This window comes from Gopherus flavomarginatus, chromosome 9 (genome assembly GCF_025201925.1).
Source record: "Gopherus flavomarginatus isolate rGopFla2 chromosome 9, rGopFla2.mat.asm, whole genome shotgun sequence".
Lineage (NCBI taxonomy): Eukaryota > Metazoa > Chordata > Testudines > Testudinidae > Gopherus > Gopherus flavomarginatus.
Genome location: NC_066625.1, coordinates 85,579,687 through 85,599,844, shown reverse-complemented (window position 1 = coordinate 85,599,844; position 20,158 = coordinate 85,579,687). Strand labels below are relative to the sequence as shown.

The window sequence follows — 20,158 nt, the reverse complement described above, 5'->3', positions numbered from 1 at the left end:
AAGACTGCACAAATGGCTTGGGAATGTAATGGCTTGTTGGGCAATGGCCTGCTCTATCACATATGTGGTCAAAACGCCTATAAATGGCTCCCTCATGGATGGTATGGAAGCTGTTACCTGGAATTCCTTGTCCCTCTGTTGCAGGTCCTGGCCCAACCCCCGTATGGCCGCCCCAGACGGCATAGGTCGCTGTACGCCACCCCAGAGCCCGTCAGTGAGGGAGACAGGCTTGGTATAATTCTCCTTCCATCATATGGGGTGGAACAACTGGCCCAACTCTACCGAAGGCTTTCTGTGTTCCTCACCAAGTTTGCTAATAACACCCTGGCTATAAAAAAAGGCATCAGCTCTGAGCTTTATCAGCTCCGACTGCTGGCCCTGCAAAACCGCCAGGCCCTAAATTATGTTTTGGCTTCACAGGGCGAAGTGTGTGCCCTTATTGAAAATGAATGCTGTACTTATGTCCCAAAAAATGCACAGGACATTAACAAACATATCCTGTCAGCAAAACAAGCTTTAAAGCAATAAAAGGCCCCCCCCCAAAAAAACCTGTCACTTTTAACTTCCTCTGAAGTTGGTTGCCCAACCTAGGAGGAATAGGAGGGGGCCTCATGCGGCTCCTCCTCACAGGGGTGATGCTGTGCCTGGTCACCCTCATCCTGATTGCTTGTTTTAAAATGCTCCTCCGTAAGCTTTGTGCCCCCCGTACCCCAGAACTCCCAATGTACCCCCTTATTAATAACCCCAGCTCCATGGCATTTAATCATATCTTCTCCGCAAAGTATGAGAAAACTCAGCCAAAAGCTTGTTGAGTATTCTCAAGGGAGGGAATTGTTGGTGTCACAAAGCATAATCCTAAGTAACTTAAAAGGTAAAAGGCAATAAGAATATGAAATCTCCCTGTTTAGGCCTCAGATGAGCAAAAGTCCCTCCATGTTTAAACTCTAATTGACCTAACAGGCCAATAAATAAAAAAGGCCAGGTGCAACGTCCGTTCTCAGTTGCCATACAGCTCAAACCTGTAAAAGGCAAAACTAATAAGGCCTGCATACTCTTGGCCAAGGAAAAAAAAATAACAGTTCACAAAGAAGAAAGGACAAGGTCTTAATTCAAAGGAGTGAACCTAACAAGATAGACTTGTAGTCTCCAGCCTTAATTAACTGTTTGGTGTAACTGCTTAATGTAACAGCTACAAGGGGGAAAAGGGGAGGGAGGAAAAAGGAAGGGGCTTAGCTAAAAGTAAAGTATAAAAAAGGTAAACTGCTTGTATTAAATGGGCTGGATCTGAGGCGTGCCAAGTCTCTCAGCTCCGCTTTAAGATCTCAAATAAACTTGTGTTTTGCTTCTCCACCCTAGTGTGTTTATTGGCGCTAAGCACTTTGGGCCCGAACCACTGTTGCTTGCCTTGGGCACCGTCCGTGCCTGCAACACCAACTCTTGGAGTCATGTTTAATGGAAGTTGAGATTCTTACATAATAAAGTTTCTAGCCCATGTAGATGTGGAGGAAAGCTTTAAAACGTGTTCTAAGTGCACCCTAAACGATCCCCAAACCAGAAAGGCAAAGACACCCCCCCACGCTGGATGTTCTCTTTTTATAAAACCTGCTATTTTTAAGCCAATCTCATAATTTCCGGGGCGCTCCTGATTTGTGATTTGTGAACTCTTGGGGTTGGCAGTACTGGTCCAGAGTAACCGTGGAGGCCGCTCCCCAGTGTCACTGGAGCCGCAGCCCAGGACTCAGGCCCCGGTATCACTCTGGGCTAAGAGAGGCCCACCTGGGAAACAGGGGACTCGCTACTTCTTTGAGCGTCTGGGTGGAAGCGCCTCCCTCCCTGTCAGGGTTGCCAGCCAAGTGTCACGTTACCTACTGTATCAGTCACATGACCCCCTTGATTATTATAGGTCACATGACCCCTGAACCCGAGGTAGTTGCCAAGAGCTCAGGTCACGTGGCGCCACTGTTCCGCCTCGGTAGCGATGGACGCCGTCAGCTGTGAACGCGCACCTGTGTGATCACGTGGTCAGCGTGTGCGCGCCCCCTCCCCCACCAGACACAGGCTCAGCGCCCGGAAGCGGGGTCTCAGTGCGCTCCGCGCTGGCAGGACGCGGGAGCGAGGCTTGGCGGTGGATACCCCCCCCCCCGCTGCAGCGCCGCGCGGGAGGAGCCGGTAAGGAGCGGGACGGGTTCGTCCGCGCGGGGACCCCTCCCCGCGGTGCAGCCCTACCCCCGCCCGCCCCCCGTTCTCTTCGGGGCGGAGAAGCCAAGGTATGAGATGTGCCACAGGGCTCTGCCCCCCCCTGCTGGGGGAGGGGACTCGTGGCCCCCCCGTGCCGGGGGAGGGGAGTGCATGGAAGGGAAAGGGGCTCTTGGCCCCCCCCTCCCCGTGCCGGGGGAGGGGAGTGCATGGAAGGGGAGGGGGCCCTTGCCCCCCCGTGCCGGGGGAGAGGAGTGCATGGAAGGGGAGGGGGCTCTTGGCCCCCCCCCGTGCCGGGGGAGGGGAGTGCATGGAAGGGGAGGGGGCCCTTGCCCCTCCCCCGCCCCCGTGCCAGGGGAGGGGAGTGCATGGAAGGGGAGGGGGCTCTTGGCCATCCCTGTGTTGGGGGAGGGGAGTGATTGGGGGGGGGCAGGAATGTGGGACAGGGATGGGACCTGTAATCTCATGTCCCAGAAGGTGCTGTTTTAACTTCCTGTGGTGGCTCTTTTCATTTATTAGTTAGTAAGTTAAAGCGCCTGTAGCTGTTGTAACTAAACCGCCTTTACCAATACGAGCACAGTTTGTTTCAGACACACAATTTTACTGATTCAGATTTTGTGTCCCTGGGAGCAGGAATAGCATGGCTGATGCAGCAAGAAACATCAGGCGAGCAAACATTTCGATGGGTGGGCTGAGTAATGGTTCTTACAGGTCTGTTTCTTGCAGATCAAATGCAGCTTGGGGGTATAGACGTCCAAACAATTGTTAACAGAATATATGCAGCTTTCCCGCTCCTGTGACAGGCTCAAAAGCAGTTCTGAACATCAGCGACTAAAAGTTACTATAACTGTGTTGTGAATGAGTCACAAAAAACTTACCAGACACATTTTAATCTCTATTCCTGCTTTTGGGATGTACATCAACAGGCAACGTTTTCCTACATGTATTTGTTTAAAGTATTAGTGTATTTGAATTTAAAAAAAAAATTGTACTGGCTTGATCATTAACTGGTCTGAGAGTTGTTGGTATTCACTACATATGAGTTGTATTGGATAGTTGATTTCCCAGCTAAGTTTCATGGCATTGTTTCTGTTCTGTGACTTCAAAAAGCATGCAAGCATTAGTGGCACAAATATTTATGAGTGTGAACTTAGGCCACGTCCAGACTAGGGTATTAAAATCGATTTTAGATACGCAACTTCAGCTACGTGAATAACGTAGCTGAAGTCGAATTTCTAAAATCGAGGTACTCACCCGTCCAGACGGCGCGGCATCGATGTCCGCAGCTCTCAGTGTCGATTCCGGAACTCCGTTCGGGTTGATGGAGTTCCGGAATCGATGTAAGCGCGCTCGGGGATCGATACATCGCGTCCAGACTAGACGCGATATATCGATCCCCGAGCAATCGATTTTAACCCGCCGATGCCGCGGGTTAGTCTGGACGTGGGCTTAGTATTTTGTTTCTGTGCATACTTGCATATGTTGCTTTGAATGTTCACAGAAAGTGAATTTCATACCATTGAAATTCATTTGCAGAAACACTCTTGAGAGACAAACACAAAAGGGGTGCAGGCAGGGTCAGAACAAACTTTAAAAACAGCAAATTGAAGGGGAAATGTTTTGTGGTGTTTCTAGTTATCATTTGATGGATGGCTTGCTTACATGACATGAGTTTGAGGATCTCAGTCCAGTTGCTAGTAGATAGCTGTCCATAGCACAAAACCTTCCACAAATGGCATTGATTGGGATCTTTATTAGCCGTCTCAGTAGTGATCCCAAGGTTTGAATGGGCATGGAGATTGATATGCTTTATCAGCCCAATGAGGGGACCACTTCAGGTCATTGTTGAGGTACATTGACATGACAGTGAGAGTAAGGAGGAAAAGTTTGAACAGATGCTGCCTGTACCCAGGATATGGATTGAGGACCCCTGTGTCCAAAGTTGTAACTGGCACATATCACCATCACCTAATAATGGTACTAAAACAACAGGCAGAAGAAGAGAGATGAGACCTGATTATAGCTAGAATTGATTTCTAATCCTTTTGTAGTGAACAAAATTATTCTTTAACATACCATTCCTTTTTAACAGACTAAACATGCATCCTGTTCAGCATTACTTTACATGTGTTCATACAAGGCCTTGCTCAGTGGGGCCCTGATCCTGACTTGGGCTTCTGACTAGTACTGTAATATAAATAATAAATATAGTACACAAAGATAAAGTTCACTGTACCTTTTTGTTCGCTGTTACTATTTTTGCTCTACTTCATTGCACCATCACATCCCATATCTGTTTTATATGTGAACAGGGTAAGCCACACTTTTGGCAGGTGCAGGGGATTAGTAGAATGAACTACTCTTATTTTTCCAATGCACAACTGTCCTTCCCATTCCAGTAATGTCTGAACCTGTTTCACTTTGTAGTCTGTTGGGTGGAAGAGGCATTTGGCCTCCATTATACCTTTTTGGTGCATCCAGAATAGCACAAGTGGTAAAATATGTGTAGTAAACAATAATTTAGCCAAAATTGAAATGACAGCCAACAGCGTTGGATGGGAAATCTCTGAATCTGGAAACATTTGTTGTATAATGAAAATTAAAGACTTTCTACAGTACTGAAAACTGTACGTAAGGGGTGCTCATTTTTCTTTCCTGTTGGGTGAGGTGGAGGGGAAGTATGCCCTTCCTTCAGAGTTCACATTTCATTAAGCAGTAGAAGAATAGGTATCTGAATTCTAAAGACATGAAAGTGAATTGTAACTAACTCTTTCGTCAAGTTGCAAAATAAATTAGTTTTTAATGGCTTTTATCCCTCAGGGAAACTGACCAGAATCAGCAATTGCCATATTCTACCAAGGAAAATGAACAAGTGGCCATTAATTATAATTGGGTCATGATAATAAAAGGAAACTTATTATGCATTCCTTAGCCGCTATATTCTTGTGAGCACATGAAAAGAATCACTGTAGCAGGATTTCCCTTGCAAACTAAAGTTAACAAGCGGTCAGCATACAGCTGTGAACTTAAAAAAAATATCTGGCATGATTTGCTGTAGAAATGGAAGTTCTAAATCTACTAGTGCTATAAATGTTCCAGTGAAATGTAGGTCCCATGTCAGTCATGTAAGTTTCATTACTACAAATAAGTAGGATCCCGTATAGAATATATAGCATTCAGAATGTGCAGACAATCTTATTAAGGCTTACCTACATGGGGAAACCGACTGGAATAGCTATTCCAGAATAGATCCATGTAGATACTCTGTTCTGAAATAAAATCACTTTTATTCCAGAATAATATTCCCATTTTAGAAGCACACTAATTATTCCAGAATAAAGTGATTGTTATTCTGGAATACTGTCCGCACAGGAAGCTATTTTGCAATAGTTATTCTGGTCAATTTCCCTATGTGAACAGGCCCTGAAGTTTTGACCGTTCTTTACAACAGGTATCATGTAATCTGAAGAGAGGATTTTTACATGTTTAAGATGCTTTTAAGTTAATTATATTTAAATGAGAGGTGCCGTATGAATACTTGACGAAATGGACTGTAGACCCATGAAACATAAGTACTTATACAGTCCATTGTCTGAACTGTGAGTGAAGTACCAGTGAATTCAAATAGAGGCTACCTTGGAGCAGTTAATAAACTGGCTTAAAAGGAATGTTAAAATATAACTTGCTGTTTAAAAACATCTTAAACCCTGCAATACTATCTTCCTTTCAGGAGCTGCTACAGTGGAATGCTTTGTTATGAAAAGTTCTTATTGCACAAGACACCATCGATTCCTAATTAGAGGGTTAGTAGTAATCAATCAAGATACTGCATTTTCTGAATATCCCAAAGTGGTTATAATTAAAACTACGGATAAATAAACACGGCACAAGTTAGAAGACTGACAAGGAAGGACGGTCAACTGAGAAGAGGTAAAAACAAACTTATCCTGAAAGAATCCTTTGTATGCACAATGAGGCTTCTATGCTCTGGATTAGTGTAAACCTAGATTCTTGAGCTGAAACATCACATGTCTGTGTTTCAGGTTTACGCAACCTCAGTTTCATCTAAACATCATGGGAGAGATTAAAGTCTCTCCTGACTATAACTGGTTCAGAAGTACAGTTCCTCTTAAGAAGGTATGTATGGGTTTTGTCCCCTGTTTATGAAGTGGTATCTTATTTCTGAAGGGTCATGGTGTGCAGAGGTGGAAATTGCCTTTGTAGGTAAAAATACAATGCCTTTGTAGGTAATGGAAAATAGTCACTGGAAATGGCAGATCTAGGTATCGACCCCCTGGTATCAAACGCCATGGTATTTGAGTACTTAGCGAGTACTTCTGTATTCACGTAACTTTCATTGGAGGTGGTCTGTTCCTTTAGTGGGATTCATGGTGCCACCTGAGCTTTGGAAGCCTTCTTCATGGTGCCTGTTGGGGACCTCTCGTGGCAACAGACATTGGAAGCTGAGATTAGAAAAAGGTTGTGGAGCTGAGAGGGCTGCTATGTACCATCATTGCTGGAGCTGCTGCTGGCTTTGCCCACTGTGCCCGCCAATTCACATGCTTACACAGCACTACTGTCTTGACTTATGAAAATACTTTTGCTGTCAGCTTCACAAATTCATCCTGGGTTCTGACAGTCAAGCTATGGGTTCTTTCCATCTCACACATTACAAGTAGTAATGTTCTGCAGGCCAAACTACCTTTCTGCAATCCTGTTACCTCCAGATTATGCCCAAAATGGGTATGCACAGATGTAATTGCACTTAATTTGTAGATAGAGAGCATAGGTGTGCTGATGTCATAATTTAGGCTGCATATTAATGAGATGGAAAGAACGCCCATGAGATTCAGTGAGTACGGAATAGTGTGCCACTTTCTACAGGAACTGCATTGCATGGAAGCTCTTGAGCAAGAATAGCTCTCCATTTGCTGCTGATTGATTAAATGAAAATATGCATAAATTTCAGGGTAATCAATGAAGGTTTATCTGAGCCTCAAAGTATGGGCATAGCTTTCTTTGCTGATTGCTTACTTCAAAATAAAAAACAGTCAAAGATACCACAGTGATGAATGCGGGAAGTGGGTGAGACCTAAACAAGCCAGACTTGGTCTCTGAAGGGGAAAAGCTCAATTTTAATTATAGTTCATTGTGGGGGTTGTTTCTGGGAATAAGTCATATCCCTCTTCGGCTGTGGTTGTTAGCAATATGGTCAGCATGGAGGAGGCAAGGTTCCCTGATGCAGGAGGAGAGAAAACGGGGCTTACCATCCCACTTCTTCCCTCCTCATTGCTGCTTTGTGCTGCCACCAAATCAAAGTAGTGAGCTCCCACAGTTTGTTCTTTGTGGGGTAGTGGGAGTCAGAGGCTTGGAGATGTTAGGCTGCTTCTCACTGCTTTTCTTGCACTCGCCACGTGTTATCACTGCTACTTCTCCCCCTTCCTGCTGAGGTCATAGATGGAAGCCTGTTCCTTCTAGGAAGAGGCTTAGAGGGATGCTGAAAATTAAATCAGTTTTTAAAGATTCTTTCATTCTTCCTCTGATCCTCTTTAAGGAGTATGGCTATAAACAGATAGCATCACTCACTACTTGTGATCAGTAAAGACCAAAGAATGCAACGGGATACAGGCTGAGTACTTACTGTGGCGTACTGGCTAAATTCCACTGCAGATAACTATTCTGTTTACATAAAATTCACCCTGCAGTTCCAACTGGTGAAATGGCTCTTCACTTCCTCTTCTGAAAACTACCAGTACTTCTGGTGCAGAATGGCTTCTGCCTTCCACCCCACTGGCAACTGCATTTTCTAAAATGTGATAAGTCATTCCCACAGTTAATCTGCAGTGTTACAAAGAAAAGTGCTTTATAGATACAAGTTATGACTTGCAGATGTGTGTGGTGGGGAAGAAGGTTGGTTTTGTGGGTAGAGGACAGGGCTTGGAGCCAGGAGCCCTTGTTCTGTGTTTGTCATTCAGGAAGCCCTTGCAAAACTTTGTGCAAGTCATTTAAACTGCACATAGCCCAGTTTCCTGGGTTTAAAATAGGCTAGGGGTGGGGAGAATGCGGAAGATAAACTAACTCAACTTCATAAAAGTGCTTTGAGTGGAGTGTTCAGTCTCTTTAAAATGTTACACCGGCTATCTGTAAAACAGTATGTCTTACTATCTAAAATATTATCGTGCTCGGAGACAGTCCTAGGGTAAAATTCTGGCTCTATTGACGTCAATGGGAGTTTTGCCATTTATTTCACTGTAGCCAGATTTCACCCAAAATGTAAATTCAATAATCCACACTTGATTGATTGTGTAACAGATCAGAAGGTGGTCAATAAGCTGTCTGAATCAGCTGTTAATCAGTGTGACTCAACTGTGCAACATTTATTGCAGATCCAAACACATCACAGTAAATCTACGTATTGTGTGGCTCTTTCTCAAATGGAACAAGTGGTTGCCATACTCTGGGTGCCATTAATTGTCTGGCTTTGGGGAAAGTAATTAAATTAATCTCTCTGGGCCTGTTCTCCATCACATGTATTGAGTCTTGATCATTTCTTTAACACTTGCTAATATCCTCAAGTGAAGTACTCCGTGTAGGGCATGTTTCATTTTCAAAATCATGAAGATACGTGCTTGTTACACAGACACACAGGGCCGTGATGAGCAGATTCAATTAATAATCTTATATATCAGAGGAGAACTTTCTTTCACATAATGTAAACGTAGAAATGTGAGTTCCTTAGCAGTTCCAGGGCTCTGAGAAGTCCTGGCACTAAGTCCTTTCTAATTTCTTGGAAACTTTACAAAAACTACTGATAATGGGATAATCACACGCTCCCTGAACCTCAAGTACAGACTTCCTTGTAAATTACAGATTTGTTGTCAGCCAGGCAGATTTTAGAATTTGTGATATGGTATTTCCGGAGTATCCATAGAGGAGCTGTACTGCTATGAAAATGAGAGAGAGCTTTTGGTGCTACCAGTTCAATAAGTTGTAAATTTAAAATGGATCACAGATGCATAAACAGAGAGGTCCTGCATCTGTTGTACTGCATTGGCTTTATTTGGGGGTTTTATGGTCACTGAGTTTATTTGACCTATAGTCCTGTACTACTGGTGAGTTTTGTACCTTTAAAAAAAATCCTAAATATACACAGCAGTATGCTTGAAAAGAAAACCCTGAAAATGTGAGATTGAGACTCCTCAAACTCTTATTCTTTAAAGATGCTGTTTGTGTAGGATTTTCATTCTTGGGTCTTGAATTCCTAGCATAAGACAAGCAGAATGCAAAGGTCTGAAGGCTTTTGGCCTGTAAGGGCAGCAGCAGTGGCCGGGGTCTAAGATAGCCACTTCCTCAGCTGGTCATGTGCCGCTCTGCCTCTCCAACTTCTCTCCCTTGATCATTCTAGTGAACGCCTCCTTGACAGTAACTCAGCTCTCTGTCCCATTACAGCTTGTACTACTTTGGGTATCCTCTGTACAGTGTCCCTATCTTACAATCAGACCTCCATTGTTTCAGATTAGTGGTCCCAATTTTCTGGGTCTATTTAAGACAGAAGTGTTGAATAGTCACCAGATCTGCAAGTTCTTGGCCCACCCCCATCTACCTCCATATATGAGGGCCTAGGAAAAAATGTCTGTTGCAGGGTGCTGTCCTTTTAACCCAGAACTTTGATGATGATTCTCAGTCAGAGAAGGATGTTCTTGGTGGTGTAGATTATCAGATCGTTAGCTGCCAGGGGCCTAGTCAAACCACAGAAGGAATTTTCCTCCTGGCTAAACATGTGCCACTACTTATGGTACAGTACAGCGATTGGCAACCTTTGGCATGCGACCCATCTGGAAAAGCCCTGCCATGTCCGCAGGTTCGGCCGATCACAGCTCCCACTGACTGCAGTTCGCTATCCCAGGCCAATGGGGGCTGCCGGAGCAGCGGCCAACATATCTCTCAGTGTACACCGCTTCCCGCAGCCCCCATTGGCCTGGAGCAGCGAACCATGGCCAGTGGGAGCTGCGATCTGCCGAACCTGCGGATGCGGCAGGTAAACAAACTGGCCCAACCCACCAGCTGCTTTCCCTGACAGGCTGCGTGCAAAAGGTTGCCGATCCCGGGTATAGTATCTTCTAAGAGTCGGTCCTGTTTGCAGACAGAATATTGGGATGTTCCCATAATTAATTCCTACACCAATTTTCATATGTAAAATTACTGTGTCTGATACAAGGGACCAGAGTTCCTGATTCAGGAAGATGGTAAGCTCAAACCGAACATTAGCTCAGCTGGGGTTATGTAACTTGTATATTGCTAAGGAAACGATTCCTACATAAAACAATCTCTGCAAGCTGACATAATTCTCTTCTTACTTCTGGCACTTGCATTGGACTTCAGTTGTTCAGAACATCACAAACTTCCATAAGACAGTGACTATTCTATTAACTAAAACCATACTGCTTAGAGAGAATGTAATCTAGCTTGTTTCAGATCATCTGATCAGCTTCTTTTCTATTTCACAACCACAGTTCTGCCTCCAGATGTGTGTAGGCGGACAGTGTAAACATCACATTTATTAAACAGGCAAGGGGTGAAAAGTTATTCTGAAGGGGAGCAAAGGGTGAACTTGTTTGAAAGAGAAATTTTGTAGCACAGATTTGTGAAACACATTACTAGAAACTGAATGGGGGATATCTGGTATCAGGCTTATACAAAGTTTCACTAAATTCTCTTCTTCCAGATCATAGTAGACGATGACGACAGTAAAGTGTGGTCACTATATGATGCAGGATCCAAGAACATCAGGTGCCCACTCATATTTCTTCCACCTGTAAGTGGAACTGCAGATGTGTTTTTCCAGCAGATTTTGGCACTGACTGGATGGGGTTACAGAGTTATTGCTGTGAGTATTCTCAATGCAATGTCAAAATTCAGTGTTTGTTTGCTCTTGTGTTACAGTAAATAAAACCAGAGTGTTAGATGCATCTGGTAAAGGTCAGCTTCTAAGTTGGTTTAGCTCATAATTTTTGGAGGAATCCAAGCAGAGAACTCCAGGGAAGGCTATGCTAAGGTATATTCTGGGTTAGTAACATGCAAAACTGGCCCTAAACCAGTTCACTGAGTATGTGAATCATACAAAACTGTATATTAGATTTATACCTAGTGGATTAGTTCTGTAACGTTTTTTTCTTTACTCCATGAACACTAGGAGTTGGAGTTTGCTGATGTCTCATTCATAGGGTTTTAACAAATTCACAGTCCATTTTGGTCATAGGACTTTTAAAATCATAAATGTCATGATTTCAGCTATCTAAATCTGAAATTTCAAGTTGTTGTACTTGTAGGGGCCCTGAGCCAAAAAGGAGTTGAGGGGGGTGGCAAGGTTATTTTGGGGGGAGGGGGGGTTTGCCGTACAGCTGCTTTTACTTTTGTGCTGCTGCTGACAGCAGTGCTGCCTTCAGAGCTGGGCAGCTGGAGAGTGGCAGCTGCTGGCTGGGAGCCCAGTTCTGAAAGTAGAACCGCTGGTAGCAGAAGTAAGGATGGCATGGTATGGTATTGCCACCCTTCTGTGCTTCTGCTGGCTGGGTGCTGCCCTTAGAGCTGGGATCCCAGCCAATAGCCACCGCTCTCCAGCCGCCCAGCTCTGAAGGCACTGCAGAAGTAAGGGTGGTGATACTGCAATCCCCGTAAAATAATTTTAAAACTCCCCATAACCTCCTTTTGGGTCAGGACCCCCAATCTGAGAGAGGCTGGTCTCCCCTGTGAAATCTATATAGTATAAAGTAAAAGTGCGCACACAGGACCAAATTTCCTGGGGCTGAGGGGAGGCCAGATTTCACAGTCCGTGATGCGTTTTTCATGGCTGTGAATTTGGTAGAGCCCTACTCGTTCATTTCTCTTGAGGTTTTGTACAAGAGGAATTCTAAGTTTGCAGTTGACATGCTTCCTAGTGCAACAACTTCTCATGGCCTTGGTTTGTCTCCAGTTGGATCTGTTAGCTCCTCTCTGATTCAGCTTGGTGTATTATTCAGGAAAATAACCATGGTAGTTGGCTTCTCTGAAAGGCCAACATAATGTGATGTAACTTTGGTCAAGCTACAGCCAGACTAAACCACGTATCCACATCATTTTAATAAGCATTACCTGGTGTCTAAAAATGTAACTGAATGGGTAATTTAACCTAAAGGTTCCAGTATGACTGAGCTGTCCTCATGTAGTTGTGGGTCACTGCCCAACTTCAGGCCTTTACTACCTTTGTTTTTCCTTGGCCATTTCTGGCCCTGTTCTCCCCTTTCTATGTCTGCTTCCATCATAGTTTGCAACTTTCACCTTCCATCCTTCCAATGGAGCAAAGCAGATAGTGGTGATCTTTTTATGGGTAGAATTTATAAGTCTTCCTACTGGATCAGACTTTGATTAATTTGGTTTCCCTCCAGCAGTGACCAGTGTCTGTTTCAGAAGGAAACCTTTCAGCTCTGCCTCCTGTTCCTAAGCCAGTTGTACAGTGGATGAGGGGTTGCCATCCTTTATCTTAAGACAGTGTGTTTACTGAAAAGGCATACAACTTGATTACCCACTGGCTGAAAATATTAAGTCACAAGATTTTTTTAGAAGGACTTCGTTGTAGTGTTTGTCTTAATGCCTCTCTGCTGCTGTGAATTCCAAGGGAGGATCTGAATTTTTTAGCAGAAGCCTTATTTATGCAAATAGTAATGTAGCTTTAAGTGACTCACACCATAGACTCATAGACTCATAGGACTGGAAGGGACCTCGAGAGGTCATCGAGTCCAGTCCCCTGCCCTCATGGCAGGACCAAATACTGTCTAGACCATCCCTAATAGACATTTATCTAACCTACTCTTAAATATCTCCAGAGATGGAGATTCCACAACTTCCCTAGGCAATCTATTCTGGTGTTTAACTACCCTGACAGTTAGGAACTTTTTCCTAATGTCCAACCTAAATCTCCCTTGCTGCAGTTTAAGCCCATTGCTTCTTGTTCTATCATTGGAGGCTAAGGTGAACAAGTTTTCTCCCTCCTCCTGATGACACCCTTTTAGATACCTGAAAACTGCTATCATGTCCCCTCTCAGTCTTCTCTTTTCCAAACTAAACAAACCCAATTCCTTCAGCCTTCCTTCATAGGTCATGTTCTCAAGACCTTTAATCATTCTTGTTGCTCTTCTCTGGACCCTCTCCAATTTCTCCACATCTTTCTTGAAATGCGGTGCCCAGAACTGGACACAATACTCCAGACTAGCGCAGAGTAAAGCGGAATAATGACTTCTCGTGTCTTGTTTACAACACACCTGTTAATGCATCCCAGAATCACGTTTGCTTTTTTTGCAACAGTATCACACTGTTGACTCATATTAAGCTTGTGGTCTACTATGACCCCTAGATCTCTTTCTGCCATACTCCTTCCTAGACAGTCTCTTCCCATTCTGTATGTGTGAAACTGATTGTTCCTTCCTAGTTGGAGCACTTTGCATTTATCTTTATTGAACTTCATCCTGTTTACCTCGGACCATTTCTCCAATTTGTCCAGATCATTTTGAATTTTGACCCTGTCCTCCAAAGCAGTTGCAATCCCTCCCAGTTTGGTATTGTCCGCAAACTTAATAAGCGTACTTTCTATGCCAACATCTAAATCGTTGATGAAGATATTGAACAGAACCGGTCCCAAAACAGACCCCTGCGGAACCCCACTTGTTATATCTTTCCAGCAGGATTGGGAGCCATTAACAACTACTCTCTGAGTACGGTTATCCAGCCAGTTATGCACCCACCTTATAGTAGCCCCATCTAAATTGTACTTTCCTAGTTTATCTATAAGAATATCATGCGAGACCGTATCAAATGCCTTACTAAAGTCTAGGTATATCACATCCACCGCTTCTCCCTTATCCACAAGGCTCGTTATCCTATCAAAGAACGCTATCAGATTAGTTTGACACGATTTGTTCTTTACAAATCCATGCTGGCTATTCCCTATCACCTTACCACCTTCCAAGTGTTTGCAGATGATTTCTTTGATTACCTGCTCCATTATCTTCCCTGGCACAGAAGTTAAACTAACTGGTCTGTAGTTTCCTGGGTTGTTTTTATTTCCCTTTTTATAGATGGGCACTATATTTGCCCCCTTCCAGTCTTCTGCAATATCCCCCGTCTCCCATGATTTCCCAAAGATAATAGCTAGAGGCTCAGATACCTCTTCTATTAACTCCTTGAGTATTCTAGGATGCATTTCATCAGGCCCTGGTGACTTGCAGGCATCTAACTTTTCTAAGTGATTTTTTACTTGCTCTTTTCTTATTTTCTCTTCTAAACCTACCCTCTTCCCATAAGCATTCACTATACTAGACATTCCTTCAGACTTCTCAGTGAAGACTGAAACAAAGAAGTCATTAAGCATTTCTGCCATTTCCAAGTCTCCTGTTACTGTTTCCCCCTCCTCATTGAGCAGTGGGCCTACCCTGTCCTTAGTCTTCCTCTTGCTTCTAATGTATTGATAAAAAGTCTTCTTGTTTCCCTTTATTCCCATAGCTAGTTTGAGTTCATTTTGTGCCTTTGCTTTTCTAATCTTGCCTCTGCATTCCTGTGTTATTTGCCTATATTCATCCTTCGTGATCTGACCTAGTTTCCATTTTTTATATGATGCCTTTTTATTTTGTAGGTCACGCAAGATCTCAAGGGTAAGCCAAGGTGGTCTTTTGCCACATTTTCTATCTTTCCTAACCATCGGAATAACTTGCTTTTGGGCCCTTAATAGTGTCCCTTTGAAAAACTGCCAACTTTCCTCAGTTGTTTTTCCCCTCAGTCTTAATTCCCATGGGACCTTACCTATCAGCTCTCGCTCTCTGAGCTTACCAAAATCCGCCTTCCTGAAATCCATTGTCTCTATTCTGCTGTACACCCTTCTACCCTTCCTTAGAACTGCAAATTCTATGATTTCATGATCACTTTCACCCAAGCTTCCTTCTACTTTCAAATTCTCAACAAGTTCCTCCCTATTTGTTAAAATCAAGTCTAGAACAGCTTCCCCCCCTAGTAGCTTTTTCAACTTTCTGAAATAAAAAGTTGTCTGCAATGCAGTCCAGGAACTTATTGGGTAGTCTGTGCCCCGCGGTGTTATTTTCCCAACATATATCTGGATAGTTGAAGTCCCCCATCACCACCAAATCTTGGGCTTTGGATGATTTTGTTAGTTTTTTGAAAAAAGCCTCATCCACCTCTTCCACCTGATTAGGTGGCCTGTAGTAGACTCCCAGCACGACATCACCTGTCTCTGTCTTTACTAGATGATTTTATTTCTGATGATTTTGTATGGTATGGAAATCCTAAGAACAACATTAGTCTATTGTACAACACAATGAGAATTTTGCACATCATCCAATAATCATGTTGAATGTTTTAGCTACATCTCTTTGGCCAGGCTTTAATATGCAAGGCTTTTAAATATTTTTTTTAAGCAGAAAGGCAAAAGGTGCTTCTGGAGATATGAAAAGAACAGCTGCTCAAAGAACAGCTTCATTTAATTACTGATTATAGTTTCATTTTACTTTATTACTCTAGTTGCAGTATCCAGTGTATTGGGACCACCTTGAATTCTGCGACGGATTCAGAAAACTACTAGACCACCTACAACTGGATAAAGTTAGTGCCCTGAGATTGACAAATAACGTGGGGTTACTATAAAAATGTTAGGTAAAAAAGCCTAGAGTTTTTTAAGAACTAACATGCAGAAAATGTTATGCAAGCTTATCAAAAACAAGAAATTCAAAATTGAAGCAAACACTATCCAAAAACTGTCCTGCTTTGATTCATTGGTCACTGCTTTCAGGAATTGTGGTGGGTTTCTTATTAATTTCAGTTTTTTAGTTAAAACTCAAAGTTAATCCTATTAATTAATGACTTAGGTCTTTGGGGAAGAGACAGTCTTTTTATTCTGTTTGTACAGTACATGGCACAATGGGTGCTATGATAATACAAAGAAATAATACTAGTAGTAAGTAATGGTAGTAAATGACATATCACAACATCGTCAATCTTGAATTCAAATAGCTTTGAAAAGAGGTTAAAATAAGTGTTTATACCGTATAGCATATTTGTCATGCCAAATATCAAAAGTCCTGATTGAAATTTTTGAGACACGCATGTTGCCTGTGCCTTTATTTTCAGTCTTTAAAGCATCTTTTTTTTAAATTACATCTTTTGAGACTGTTTTAGATTTTTTTTGGTTGAAAATAAATTTTGAATGTCAGTTTTTTCTAAATAAGCTTTCAGCTTCTGTTAGAATACAAGGAAAGGAATAATACAATGTTATGTTTTTGTAATATGTTGTACATGGATATTCGGGATACATTTAAGTTGTTACATAACATGTACTTGTGTTTGGTTTTAAATTAGGTTCACCTTTTTGGAGCTTCTTTGGGAGGCTTTTTGGCTCAAAAATTTGCTGAGTACACACACAAATCCCCCAGAGTTCAGTCTCTGATCCTGTGTAATTCTTTCAGTGACACTTCCATCTTTAACCAGACATGGACTGCGAACAGGTGAGAAATATTGATAAAATGTAATGTCAGTCTTTGACTGCTATTACATTTTATAGTAAAATTTCAGAGTTTTAGACAAATGTAGTTTCAAAAACAGATCACTTGCTGGTAATCTGAGCAAGCAATGGAAAAACAGGTGGCAAAATACTTTAAAAAACCATGTTACAAGGAGGGTGCACACTTTCACAATCAGGATTTTGAAACCTGGAATTTTAACATTGGAAATAAGTTCTTGTTGTTTTTTGTCTTAAACTTTTATGACTGATATAATCAGAGTTGGGAGCAGGGCCGGCTTTAGGACGTGTGGGGCCTGATTTAAAAGAGCTGCTGCTGAAATGCTCCCAAAGACAGTGGAAGCGATTGAGCTGATAGCGGTGGCAATTCGGCAACAGCTCAATCGGTTGCCGCTGTTTCCGGCGGCACTTTAGTAGAGGGTGTGGGGCCCCTCTTCCAAATGCTGCGGGGCCCGATTCTCGGGAGTCAGGGGAATCGCCCTAAAGCCGGCCCTGCTTGGGAAAGACTGAGTCAAGACTAGATCTTTGTTTTGCCTAGTGGGTACATTAAGCTTAAATGAAACCAATGCTTGCTGAAGAATACATTTAAAATACACTCTCAAAGAATAAGGTCAGTAACTTTCAGTGTATTATATTCCTATACGTGCAGCTCTCCGTTATTTTAAAAGCTTATGCAATGATTGCCCTAGTGAAGTCCTGCACAAACAACTTGATTTGAAATGAAACTCAAATGTTTTGTTTTTGGGGGTGGGGAGGGAAGAGAGGAGAAACCAGAAAACACAACCTTTTAATTTTTGGAGGTCTTTAAACTTGAAGAGGTTCATGTGATCTCTTGTTTATATTTCAGCTTTTGGCTAATGCCTGCATTTATGCTGAAGAAAATTGTTCTTGGAAACTTTGCTTCTGGTCCTGTAGATCCTGTCATGGCAGATGGAATCGATTTCATGGTTGACAGGGTGAGTGAGTCTTGGATGTCTCATTCTGGTAACGTTGGGCCTGGTTAACCTTGCTTCTAGAGACAGCAGAACGTATATGGCATAGGTACATTGCTGCCGTCTTTACTTATCTAATAGAAAGTATGAACAATAAGTGGCAGACCCTGAGCTAGTGTTACTCTGCATAGCTCTACTGAAGAGCAGTTATGGTGGGGGACGGTGAGGAGGTGGGGAGGTGGTCCCTCACCCCTAGACCAGATGATGGAGGGGCGGCCAGAACAAATGAGTGGCATTGTGGCACCAGGGTGCAAAATTATTTGTTCAGATGTGGCCTGGCCACCCTCCTCCATGCCCCCCATCACGATGGACCAAATCTGAGCGAGTATTGTGGCAGCCTCGTGCATGCGGTTGCAGTGACACTCAAATTTGGGGAAACTGGATACCTAGGTCCCGCTCCTTAGCAAAATTTGGGTTGTGCCCATTTCTTTAGGTATGTTACCATAAACCTCCCCAAGTGAAACTGAATTCATAGCCTTTATTTCCATGTATTGATAGCTGGAAAGCCTGGGCCAGAGTGAGTTAGCATCGAGACTTACCCTCAACTGCCAGAACTCCTATGTGGAACCTCATAAAATTCGAGACATTCCTGTAACTATTATGGATGTAAGTGTTTTTCTTTCTTCCTTTTAGCCTATTGCTTCACCTGGCTGGATTGAGTAGGGTTTGGCTATTCCATGAGCAGCTGGAATACTTGATCACCTCTGTAGAATAAAACGTGGAAGATCTAATTTCATGTTAGATGTTGCTTTCTACTCATTATGCAACACTATGAATTAACTGTAAGATGTCACTGGGGTATCGTGCGCAGTACAATCTCAGCTCATGGTGCTATAAACTAGGGCAGCATGACTTCCATTTTCTGGATTATGACATGCCTATAAAATTTTAGTTGCTCTTTAAAGATACAACTGTTCTCTATCCTTGTTAACTTCAGTGTCACGTTGAGGTCAAACTAATAACTGAGGCAGATGTGAACAATATAGGAAATCACTCCTGAGCTTATTACTGGAGGACAAAGCCTCGCACCTCTCAAATAAGCATCAAAGGATATGCGTAATTTATTTTATACGGTCAGACCATGGGCTTTATTCTTGGAGATGGATTTCACTGTCGGGCAAATAGCACATCACAAAGAAGCTAAAAGCAGTGAGGTGATTTAGAATAATTCTAGTATGCTGTGGTCAATAGCTACAGAAAACTTGATTGGCTTCAGAGTTACTCTGTTATTGTTTTCAAGGTGTTTGATCAGAGTGCACTTTCCACTGAAGCAAAAGAAGAGATGTACAAACTGTACCCCAATGCCAGAAGAGCTCACCTTAAAACAGGAGGCAATTTCCCTTATCTCTGCAGAAGCGCTGAAGTCAATGTCTATATCCAAGTAAGCCTCTGAAATTCAAACCTTTCCTAGTAACGTGTTTAGAAATGTCCCAGCAGAGTCCCATCTTTCTCATACCCTTATCTGTCACTGCTCGCTACCCTTTGGGAGCTGTAGACACTGAACCCAACTGGTGCAGAGGAGTCGGGGCTACACAGCAGCCACACTTGTTGGTCCTGGGTTTGAGGTTGGCTTTCATGTGCCTGATATCTCTGCACTCCCTGAGCTCTTGTTCCATGTAGGTGGAGCAAATGTTGGTGTATGAGCTAATGCTATATTTGACTGAACTATAATGGGGACTGGTTCCTGGATTTTACTGGCAGGGGAGGCATGCTGCTTTCCTCTTACCTGGTACCTTATCCATCATCCTGTATTACTGCTTCAGAGTTCCTTTTCATGTCCAACAGATACACTTACTGCAGTTCCACGGTACACGATATGCAGCCATTGATCCTTCTATGGTTAGTGCAGAAGAACTGGAAGTCCAGAAAATCAAGCTTCACAGCAGCAGTGAACAAGAGCAGCAGTAGCTTTGTCACAATCAGTTAAAGCAGTGAACCAATCTGGTTGTCTTCCTGTATATAATCAGCTGTTTCCAATCTGCCTTTTCTTATGTTAGCCGGTTATCACTGTGTAACTCCAGCAGGCTTGATATTATTCAGTGTAATGCAACCGAGAATGGTAATCTCCAGCCGTGTAACAGGATACTTTGGTTTAAGTTTGTCTTTGAATGTAAGGAAGTACCTTTGAGAAGACTCCAGTTTTAAAGAATTGAGATACATTTTGCTACCAAAGTCTTCACCACTACGTTCTTAAAACAGAACCCCATTTCTTTTTTATATTTTTATTTCGCTGTATATATTGCACATGGAGGTTGTGTACTTAAGATCATTTATAATTTTGTTGAATATTTGGATTAAAAAATGCTGACGTGCCAATGTTGACATCTCTTATTTGGTTCATATGTTGTGTTGCAAGTTAGTTACTTTATTTCTACCTGAAATATAAAGCGTTACAGTTTTTAACTTTCTTGCTAGC

General features: G+C 42.8%; 1 protein-coding gene across 2 annotated transcripts; it reads left to right on the top strand.

Annotated features, from left to right (window-relative positions):
• The first annotated feature begins 1,989 nt into the window (after positions 1-1,989).
• SPG21 (SPG21 abhydrolase domain containing, maspardin) lies at positions 1,990-20,058 on the top strand. Of its 2 annotated transcripts, none has more exons than XM_050967506.1 (10): positions 1,990-2,169; positions 5,927-6,126; positions 6,240-6,333; positions 10,922-11,083; positions 15,757-15,837; positions 16,591-16,736; positions 17,598-17,706; positions 18,241-18,348; positions 18,983-19,123; positions 19,528-20,058. In XM_050967506.1, the coding sequence occupies exons 3-10, from the start codon at positions 6,271-6,273 to the stop codon at positions 19,648-19,650; spliced, it is 933 nt and encodes a 310-aa protein (XP_050823463.1). In that variant the 5' UTR covers positions 1,990-2,169; positions 5,927-6,126; positions 6,240-6,270; the 3' UTR covers positions 19,651-20,058. The 2 variants fall into 2 exon arrangements, with proteins under 2 accessions (XP_050823463.1, XP_050823462.1); XM_050967505.1 differs by having other exon boundaries at positions 1,990-2,267.
• The last annotated feature ends 100 nt before the right edge of the window (positions 20,059-20,158 follow it).

Coding starts and splice junctions, on each gene's coding strand:
- SPG21 (XM_050967506.1), top strand. CDS start 6,271: ATGGGAGAGATTAAAGTCTCTCCTGACTATAACTGGTTCAGAAGTACA. Junction 15,838..16,590: donor ACCACCTACAACTGGATAAA/GTTAGTGCCCTG, acceptor GTTTTAAATTAG/GTTCACCTTTTTGGAGCTTC. Junction 17,707..18,240: donor TCGATTTCATGGTTGACAGG/GTGAGTGAGTCT, acceptor ATGTATTGATAG/CTGGAAAGCCTGGGCCAGAG.